General features: G+C 41.3%; 1 protein-coding gene across 9 annotated transcripts in view; it reads left to right on the top strand.

Moving 5' to 3' along the window:
* The first annotated feature begins 1,084 nt into the window (after nucleotides 1–1,084).
* Nucleotides 1,085–10,686, top strand: part of ENTPD4 (ectonucleoside triphosphate diphosphohydrolase 4) — a 29,676-nt gene continuing 20,074 nt past the window's right edge. For 4 of the 9 annotated variants that reach the window (XR_002832119.1, XM_023764310.1, XM_023764307.1 and 1 more), the window contains exons 1-6: nucleotides 1,085–1,233; nucleotides 4,594–4,715; nucleotides 6,572–6,670; nucleotides 6,818–7,036; nucleotides 8,432–8,629; nucleotides 9,137–9,342. Coding sequence is in view for 8 of the 9 variants with exons in the window: in XM_023764310.1 (XP_023620078.1) it covers nucleotides 7,020–7,036; nucleotides 8,432–8,629; nucleotides 9,137–9,342 (421 nt within the window). In the remaining variant the exon portion in view is untranslated. Of the gene's footprint in view, nucleotides 1,234–2,560; nucleotides 2,587–4,593; nucleotides 4,716–6,571; nucleotides 6,671–6,817; nucleotides 7,037–7,798; nucleotides 7,880–8,431; nucleotides 8,630–9,136; nucleotides 9,343–10,686 lie in introns of those variants that run through there. The other 5 variants (XM_006100747.3, XM_014466188.2, XM_006100744.3 and 2 more) reach the window with 3 other exon arrangements.

Genomic DNA, 10,686 nt, shown 5'->3' with positions numbered 1-10,686 from the left:
CAGAACCATTGGTTCTGCTTTCCCCTTCGCCTCCAGGGGATCCTGAGCAAGTTCCTTAGCAGTAAAAGGAGATTGTTTGGACTAGACAGTTCCTGGGGCTCCTTTGGCTGGAACATTCTGTGGTTTTATGATTGTAATGAGGAGCGATTGTTAAAAAGACAGTATTTGGTTCTAAAGCACAAGGTTCCTGGTCACTGCTGGTCTTCCATGAAGAGTATCTGTATCCAGGGGTGAAACATTACCAGGAGGAGATGACCCCATCTGATGCTGGACCAAGAAGGATTCTGCTTAAAATGTGTAACTACTGGTTCTGTCCAAGCTTGTTTGACTTGACGAAAGTAATGGAGTAGATGTTTCTAGGACTCTCATTAAAAAAAAAAAAAATTGTAGGTGGTTAGCCTGTCTAGTCACCTCCTTTTTCTGGAAAGCAGTTCATTCACCTGTAACAAAAGACAGGGAGAAGGTTAGAAGCCACGATTCTCACGATCTCTTCCAGCTCTGTGACTTCAAGGCAGGTTTTGTCAAGCTACCGAGAGGGGCCTTGAGCTAAGTGTCAGGTCATGGGTCAACCTCAGGAGCCGGTGCTGTCCACCTTTGCGTGTGTTGGGGCCGTCTGCCTCCCCCGGAATAAGCGATTATACGAGCAACTTTTGGCAAGAATGAAATCCTGACTCTGACTAATGACGTGGACATTAAGAAATTCACTGAATGAGTTTGCATCTTAGTTTCCCCATCTGTAAAATAGGGATAGCTACTGGTAAAGTTGTAAAAATGTCAAGAGTTGAGCAGAAATGCTTAGTTTTTGCTGGGTTTTCAAGTGTGATTTCCCATAATCCTTAGAAGCACAACGGAAAGATAACCTGCAGTGTCATAAGCACCATGAACCTCTCTGACAACCAGACAGACTACGACTGGTGGTAACGAAGCCACGGTGCCGGCCACTTCCGGGACACCACTCTCACTTCCGGCACTCACTGCGCAGAGCCACGCCCTCACGCTGACGCAAGACAGCTCTGCACGTGACGCCAGTCTGCCCGGCGCAGACCCCGCCCCCCGGCGCGCGCGCTCCCGGCGCGGCGTGACGCACCGCGGGCGAGGCCGGCCGGCGGTGTGGCTCCCGGGAAGCCGGGAGCGCGTGCCCGCTGCCGCCTCTCGGTGGTGGCCGTGATGCGCTCCGCTCACGGCTCCCCGCCCCTGGGAGTCCCGGCCGCCGAGTCAGGCGCTGCAGCACGGGTGAGCGGCCTTCGCGGCGCGGACGGTGGGAGGGCGGCCGGCCGGGGCCGAGACAGTTGGACCGTGCGGTTCGGCGGGGCGACGAGGGCCCTGGACCCCGGACGACCCCTCTGCCCGCGGGCCTCCCGGCTCCTGCGGTCGGTCTTCCCTGGGTCCAAGCCGCCCCCGCCGCCCGGCCACATCCGGGCGCCCGGGCCGTCAGTGCCCGTGACCCAGGGCGGCAGGTGCTGTCCCCCGGCCCCTGGAGGAGAACCTGGCCGTCGCGCTGTCGCGCGGCTCCGGTGACCGCGCTGAGTCTTCCCTCTTCCACGTAGCGGGGGCGGATCCGGGCTCACTGCGGGGGGGATTCGGCCCAGGAGAAGGGACCCGACCCGGGAGAAGGGACCCGGCCCGGGGGCAGGGGTTCTCGCCTGGCGCCTTGTCATTACGTTTACAGTCACGTTCAGTATCGTTTTTGCTCTTATTAAATTTCATGCTTTAGCTCTCCCCTTGGAAAAAGATGGAACTAATTGCGCGATAAAGTCTTGATGAGAGCAGTGTCCTAAGTGATGCGTGGACACCTTTTAAAGGAACAGTTCTCTTATTCTCCAGAACCCGGTTAGGTGCACACTGGTGCGGAGCGTTTTCAGAGAACCTTTATCACTATCAGGAAAGGAAAGACATGCTTTACCCTGCAGCACCTTCCGCGCTAAAAGATAAACCGGAGCTTATTAAAGAATTCTAAGTTAGTGACCCAAGTCCCTAGTTTAATTTCACTTCGCAGTTTTGACTGTGCCCTTCCTCGTGTAATGATAACACCTAATTCTCCAGCCTGGAAGAGACGGAAAAGACTCCTATTCTTTGTGTTATATTTGATGTCATCTTGTCTTTGTATCACGTTTGTTAATTGCTTGACACATGAGCAGAGTTAAAAAACGAAATACTAATTTGTCTAAGTAGTTCGTTTATGTCTGTGTTTACCTTAACATTAATTTACCACCTGTGTTTGTTGCTTACTGAATGTATGGTGTACCGTTTTCTAGCCCTGGTCTCAATCCTTGTGTACAGTCTAGAAAGAAGAAACAAAAAGAAAGTTCATCTGGGGAGTTATATATTTATATTATATGTGTGTTTCCTATATATTTATTCCAGCATGTTTTTTAAAAAATGAACACAGTTTCAGAGTGTGGGAAAACAAGAGAAAGTGCAACAGTTTAAACCTTTGCAAAGGAAAATGTTGACCTGTGCCTTGAAGGAAGTATGGTGTTGACAGCAGGACGTAGTAGGAGGAAGTGACATTAAAGGGCCAGGGCAAGAATGAGAGACCCACCTCACTAGGGCAGAAAGATGTTATCTGTGGCCGAGGAAGAACAGGTTGGTGAAATAAGATGGGATCCGTTGGTGGAAAGTTGCTGTTGACCCCATGGGCTCCCGAAAGTTCTTGAGCTGATTATGTTTTGAAGGTAGTGTTTTACAGAGAGCTGTTTCTGAAGGGGGGCGTTCAGGGTGCAGGTAGAAGGTGAGCGACCTGCCTAGAGGCCTGTGATGTGTTCTGTGGTCATGTTTGCTGTGTGGATTTTTTTGAGGAAGAATTGATAGCACACAGATAAGTGGGAATCAAAGTTAAGAACCAGGTGATACCCCTGGTCAGTGGTGATGCCTCTCTTAGACTTGGAGAACTTGGAAGGTGCTATTAATTTGTGCCAAAAGATTGTGACCACAGACTCAGACTAAATGAGTTTATGATAACAGCCATCGGTGAGCTCAGGATGTGGAACTGAAACTTGAGGAAAGTCAGACTTGCAGATTTGGGAAACGACAGAGGTGATTCAGAAAAAAAGTGTGACCAGAAAAAGATCTCTTAACATGGGGACAAAATTTTAAATTTAAAAATCAATGCTAAAGAAAATGTAGATGCTAATGCAACTCCATGCATTCTTCTTAAAACAAAGAATGAATCAAGTTGTTTTGATGTATTTTCCCCACAACTGAGTATCCTTCACTTCACCTTCCTTTCACTCTCACAAAAATTCTTCCTTGTAACCTCTAATATTCACATTATTCCTTTTTAAGCACCCTTCCTGTCATTGTCATTTTTCACCACAGGAACCATTTCACTTTACAATTGATGTATATGGTTTTCACTGTTGTTTTGTTGTGGTTTTTTTGTGTGTTTTTTTCAGTGAGAGAGATGGGTTTCTCTGATGATAGGTCTAATATAATTTAGGCATTTTTATGTAATACTAGAGGCCTGGTGCACAAATTCGTGCACCAGTGGGGTCCCTCGGCCTAGCCTGTGGGATTGGGCCGAAACCGGCTCTCCAGCATCACCCGAGGGGTCCCTGATTGTGAGAGGGCGCAGGCCAGGCCAAGGGACCCCACCAGTGCATGATCGGGCCTGGAGAGGAACACAGGAGGTTGGCCAGTCGGGGAGGGACCGTAAGAGGGCTCCAGGGCACTCAGTCCCGATCAGCCGGACCCCAGCAGCAAGCTAACCTACTGGTCCGAGCAGCCGGACCCCAGCAGCAAGCTAACCTACTGGTCCGAGCATCTGCCCCCCTGGTGGTCAGTGCACATCATAGCGACTGGTCAACCAGTCGACTGCCCCCTAGTGGTCAGTGCACGTCATACCTTGTGGTTGAGGGGCCTTAGCATATCATTAGCATATTACGTTTTGATTGATTCAATGGCCAACTGGTTGACCAGACACTTAGTATATTAGGCTTTTATTACATAGAGAATTAGTAAGACTTTGCCTCCCTAAACTGTGGTGCCAAGATTCTTAGCTGCAAAAACAATGGGAGTTTACATGTTAAGATCAACTTACCATATTGTTGATTGCTGGGTAATATTCAGCCATACTTTTGTCCTAAATAATAGTAATTACATCAGCAACTTATAAGCTGTCCTATTTTCTTTTTGTCTTTAAACACAAGTTTTATAACATAGAAAAATACCTATTTATCCTTTTTTAAAAAATCCTCACATCTCGAAAATAAGTCCTAAGACAAACACTAGATTAAATAACATTTACTAAATTTGCTACGATCATGCTAAAAATGTATTCTCTATTCTCCCCCATCCAAAGTTGGCCTCTGACTCAGGAAGTGGTTCCTGTTTACCAGCCTTCCTTGTGGTCTTCTCTGAACTCTGTTAGTCTGAATAATTTAACTTTGCCTTCTGTTGTACTCTTAATTATTTCCTGGGTGCTAGTATTATCTCTGTAACCAGTCTGCAAACTCCTTGAAACTGGAGTCAGGTTTGTTATTCCCGAGTGCCCTTTATGGTACGCATCATTGAATCATTCAAGGCCTTCCTTCCCCCAAGGACCTTGACTTTAGGCTGTTAACTAAAGCATTCTTTTTTTTTTTTTTTCTTTAGTTCAACTATCACAAAAAAATGTTTTGATCAGAATTCCTGTGTCATGAAGAGTTTTTAAGCTAGGCTTTCTTGATCTACCCAGAAGAGGATTTGATGCTGGAAACAGAAGATATCAGTCAAAGGTAGCTTGTTTAAATAGTTCTGTTGGTTTTTTTTTATGATAAAATTAATATGTGCCCTTTTAAAACTATAGTTAAGCCTAAGGAAAAAAATAAAGATGATCCATTTCTCACTACTCAGAATTAACTAACCACTGTTAACATTTTGCCCTCTCTTATGCATGGTGTGTTTTTTTCACTGAAATACCATGGACATCTTTTCCATGACAATAAATATGGATCTGCACGATCACCTTTAATAGTCACATTGTATTCTGTTTCATAAATGGACCATGTTTAACTTAACCCACTCCCTGTAATACACATTAGTTTAGAAACAATGTTTTGCTATTATGCACAATACTATGATGGGTACATAGTTTTACCCTGTTGTTTTCTAAGTATGAATTTCTGGATGTGTGATGGGTTGTGCAGAGGGTAAGCATATTAAAAATTGCCATATCTGTTAACCAGTATGCCCTCAGAAGGTTAGTACCTTTTTAGTTCTCCCCAGCAGCATTCATGACGTTTCTCGCTCCCCTTTGTTAGTAAAGTATCCTTAGATGTTAATTTTTGTCAATCTGATAGTGGTAAAGTTTTGGTTTTTATTTATATTTATCTAAATACTAAAGAAGTTATTTTTATCAACCATTTGTATTTCTTAGTTCATTAATTTCCAATTATCCTTGTTCACTTGTTCCTGTATTTCTCTTATGTATTTATGTTATGAACTTTTTATATGTAAGGGATATTTACCTTTTGTCATGTATGGTATAAGTAATTTTCCCAAGCCTTATGTGTTTGGGAATGGATTTTTTATTTTTAAACATACAGAAGTCTTAAACTCATGTGTAGATGTATTTTCTTTCATTCATGGTTTAAGACATTGATATTGTAGAAAAGCCTTACCCATTCCAAGATTATGTAATCTTACATTTTAATGGATGTTTAAAATATTGAGATCTTTGAGCCACTGGAATTCTAATAAAGGTATATTGTAGTAATTTCACTATAGTCAAATGCTAAAAGGTAGCTATTTTACAAAAATAGTAAAATTCATTTAAACACCTAGGTAATTGACATATTTTTCCCTTTTTTGTGTAAAATTTTAAACCATTAATATTGTTTGTCCTAAGTTTTGGGTCTATGGTACAATGTGGACACCTATTAAAACCTGAACTAATTAAAGTGATTTTTAACTTTGTCAGGTAGGCCTTACTAACACTGTGTATGGGGTTGGGGGGGGGGGGGCGTGGTTTCCCCTCTCCTGCATTAGAAATTTAAGGACTGGATCCATGTCTGATTCATCTTTGCATTTCCCATTCCCAGCCATCCGTGACACAAACAATGGTTGTTCTTCACTTGTGTGATAGGCATTGGTCACTGGAGAAACAGAAGAATAGTGGCTGTCCCTGCTAAGGGGCTTGCCCTGTGATGAGAAAGTCAGCCAGCCACAAGTCTAATACTGCAGCCCACTGCTGTGATGAGCAAATACTCTGGGGATATGAGGATTGGGGAAGTCCTCACAGAGGAATCATGCTTGACTTGTGTCACTAGGATTACATTGGGCCCCAAAAAGTCATTCTACAAATGCAGAGAAATGCAGGACATTTCAGTGACTTGCAGCTTGTGTTTAAGATGGCTGGAGCATAGGGTACATATCCGTCTATCTGTCAGGGGATAAGACCAGAAAGATAGACAGGAACTAGATTAGTGCTAATGCAGAAGCTACACGCTCAGAATAAACCCTTCTTAACAGCTTCAGTGCACAGATCATGTACCAGATTATGTGTGGTGGGATTTAAACATACAGTTGATAGTGAACATTGACGTTTCTTGGATTATGCTATATTGGTGATTTTTCTTACTTCCTGAAACAGGAGGGTTCTCATTCTGGGAGGACCTCGTTGTTGCTGTAATAGTGGTTGAAGACTAACTCCCAGAACATTACCTGACCTCTGACCTGTCAGCATGGGCAGGTGAGTGATGGTGTCTAATCACTGCAGTGGAAGCCCGAGATTTTTGGTGCCACAGAAACAGATTTTGAGGGGGAGGAGGATATAAATCCTAAGTGAAAAGTATTCAAAATTGTGCTGCACTTCTGTTTTATACCGTTGTTCTTTCAGGGCCCCATGGGCACCTGTCACAGAAAGAAAGTGATAATGCCAGGTGGATTCTGCAGGAGTTAATGTAGTTTATCATAAAGGGCATGTTGTGCTGGAATCTGCAACGGGTTGTATTAAGCACAGGATAACTGTCTCAGCCTCGGAGGGGATGATAAACTCCATGGACTGGCCCAAGAACCTTCATGCAGGCTAGAAACTACAAATGGAAATTTCCATTGGGTTAGTAGGATACCTTACTCTTCTGTGAGTCCATGAAGCACTCTTTAGAGGGGAGAGTGTAGAAATTAATTGGAAAACAATAAAATTTATCCTAAAGTTAGAAAGTTTTTTTTTAAGCCTAATGAAGCCTTTCATTCCTGACATAAACTGAGAAGTGTTTATTTGCAAAAATGTTTCAGGAATATTTCCAAAAACACAGGACATACATAGCTCATTTATTGACTTTGTTATGGGGATGTTTTTAAAGATATCATTTTCTCACTTAATCTTCAGGGAGAGATTTGCCTTGGAATTCAGTGTTAGGAAAATCTTACTCCTTTTAAGATATTTATATTTTTGTAATCTAATTGGCAACATTATTGGCCATAAGGATGCTCAGCCACTGTTTAAGACCTACCTTATTACATGCATTCCTATGTACTAAATTGTCTTTTGGTTTCATCATCCTTAAACCTGATTGCGTTTTAGATTTATTTATGTTATTGAACTTATTCTTGTAAGCTGTCTCTAGTTTTTTGGAACAAAGCAGGGTACAGATAATCTGCATAATTCTCTCAAGAAAGGGGGGAAAACACAAGTGTCATAACCATCAATATTAATTCTCATTCATATAATTTTATAATACAGTCATTAACCGCTTAGTGACAAGGATACTATCTGAGAAATGCATCGTTAGGCAATTTCATCATTGTGCAATCACAGAGTGCACTTACACAGGCCTACATGGTATGTCCTACTATATACCTGTCCTGTTGCTCCTAGACTACAAGCCTGTATGTCACTGTACAAAACAACACAAGATTAAATCAAGCACAAGATAAGATGATGCATTCAAGAGATGCGGTAAGCAGGAGATATATGAGGCTGCTGTCTGCATAACATGAGATACTGTTTTACAGCAAACCTTTTTTATAAGTAGGAAGTACTCTCTAAAGTAATGATAAAAAATATAGTATGTAAATACATAAACCAGTAACAGTCATTTCTTATCATTATCAAGTATTATGTACTGTGCACAAATGTATGTGCTTCACTTTTATACGATTGGCAGCACAGTAGGTTTGTTTACACCAGCATCACCACAAACATGAGTAATGTGTTATTGCACTATGTCGTCATTAGGTGATGGGAATCTTTCAGCTTCATTATCATCTTATGGGACCACTGTCATATATGCAGTTCGTCATTGACTGGAACATCTTTATGCAGCACATGACTGTAATGAGTTATGTAGCAAAGTAGTAATATGGAAGGTGCTGGTATACAGATGCCTATCAGGGAAGTCAGGGCAGCTCAAACTGAATGTCTTGTTTTGGATCAGTTTAGGTGAAGGGAGTCCTCTTTGGAGCAGATTGCTTTAAAATCTGTTTTGTTTTGGTTTTTTTGGAATTTCAGACTTGGCATCTCCTGTCTTTTTCCTGCTTCCTGGCATTTTAGCATCTCTCCAGTGGGATGTCCTCGAATTTTGAATACCAATTTACGCCAAATTGTTGTTATTAGTATTCTGGCTGCTGCTGTTTCACTTTTATACTTTTCTGTTGTCATAATCCGAAATAAATATGGGCGACTATCCAGAGACAAAAAGTTTCAAAGGTAAGAGAATACAAACCATTTATTTTCTAGATGGGATGCCATACCTTCATTTCATGGCTTCAAGACTTTGGGATTAGGTGGCATTTAAGGAGCCTGTAGCTGTAGGAAACAGATGCTGTACTGAATACAGCATGGCATGAAAAATTAAACTTTCTGAAACTGTTTAATCATTAACCACCAAATCCTCCTCATAAGAGGATTTAACATAAGCTTCTGTGATATCTTTTAAGCTGATTTTTCAGTTAATATTGATAGTTGGGAAGTAATTTTACTTTTCAGAACTTGTTTGAACTTCTTTAAAGGAATAATGAGTGTATCTGATTTAGATTATCTTTTTCACTGTCACTTGTTTTGTTTTCCTTTGATCATTTGGCAGTTGTAAAAATGTTATATTGGTGTCACTGCACTTAGAAATCACCGACTTGGTGTTTGTTTATTGCACTTGCTCCTTTAGGTTTAGAATGATACTCTCTGTCTCAAAAGTATATGTTTGTTGTTCTAAACTAGGTACTTGGCACGAGTTACTGACATTGAAGCTACAGATACCAATAACCCCAATGTGAACTATGGTATCGTGGTGGACTGTGGTAGCAGTGGGTCTCGAATATTTGTCTATTGCTGGCCCAGGCATAATGGCAATCCTCATGACCTGTTGGATATCAGACAAATGAGGGATAAAAACCGAAAGCCAGTGGTTATGAAAATAAAACCAGGTATGTAAGTGATAAATATCTGACTGATATCCAGGTTCTGTCCTTTCATTCTCTGTGATGTTTCACATTTTTCCTTTTCTCTCATAGCAGGACCCAGTTGTTCTCCTTGTTTTACTTTTTTCACTTCCTTTATTTTTTTCTATCCTTCTTGCATAAGGCGACTAACACCTTAATAAAATATCCAAACACCATGTCTTTCTTAAGTCTTCTGCAGCATTTACCTTATTCATGGTGTCTACTCAAATGTTTGCTAATTGACATTAATTGTGGAAGGATTTCTTTTTTCCTATTCGGTAGCCATTGGTCTCGCTCCTAATGACAAGGCAATTTCAGATAACTCATAAAAATATGTACTCAAAATAATACATTGGTATATGTTTGTCATTTTAAAAATTCCTGCCCCAGTGTATTTCTAATTATCTAGATTATTTAATAAGGATGACCATAAAACTTAGAAGAGCTGGATTTCATTATGTCCAGTTTTTGTTTTTATAATTCCTCACCCAAGGATAATTTTTCCATTATTTTGTGGGGGTTTTTTTAAGAGAAGGGAGTGGGGAGTGGGGGAAACACTGAGAGACACATCAATTGGTTGCTGCACGCACCCCAACCAAGGCCAGGAATCAAACCTGTAACCCAGGTACATGCCCTTGCCCAGCAGTCAAACTCGAGAGAGACCCTTCAGTTCATGGGCCAACGCTCTAACCACTGAGGATACCGGCCAGGAATATGTCCGGTTTTTAAAGACATACAATTTCTAAGTCAGTGAGTTATAGAAAAATTGAGATGTGCCTTCCCTGTTAGATAATTTACATAAGTAATTCTCAACCTTTTTTGTTGTTGTTATCTATATAATTTGCACAGGCAGCACACTTCTTCAATAACATTAGGAATGGAAGGTGTCAGGACCTTGAAATAGGTATTTTATGTCTTGATAGTTGATAATCACTGATTTAAAACAGTGAACCAAAGACACTAGAGATTCACTACTTTAATTTCATCTTGTCAATTATGTTAGATCGTAAAATATTAAACCCAAACAACCCAAGGAATTTATTTTTAAAATATATTGAATGTTGATAAAAATAATTATCATAATCATCTCCTATTTCAAAAACAAGTGAAAAGGAGCTTCAGCTTTGTTTTTAACTTTTTATTTATTGATTTGAGAGAGAGAGACAGACAGATAGACATTGGTTTATTGTTCCACTTACTAGTATTTATGCATTCATTGGTTGCTTCTTATATGTATCCTGACCAGGGATTGGACCTGCAACCTTGGTGTACCGGGACGAGGTTCTAACTAGCTGAGCTACCTGGCCAGGGAGGGACCTTCAATTGTAA

Source organism: Myotis lucifugus, unplaced genomic scaffold (assembly GCF_000147115.1).
Source record: "Myotis lucifugus unplaced genomic scaffold, Myoluc2.0 scaffold_328, whole genome shotgun sequence".
NCBI lineage: Eukaryota > Metazoa > Chordata > Mammalia > Chiroptera > Vespertilionidae > Myotis > Myotis lucifugus.
The sequence above is the reverse complement of the archived record's forward strand: the minus strand, read 5'-3'. Positions and strand labels throughout refer to the sequence as shown.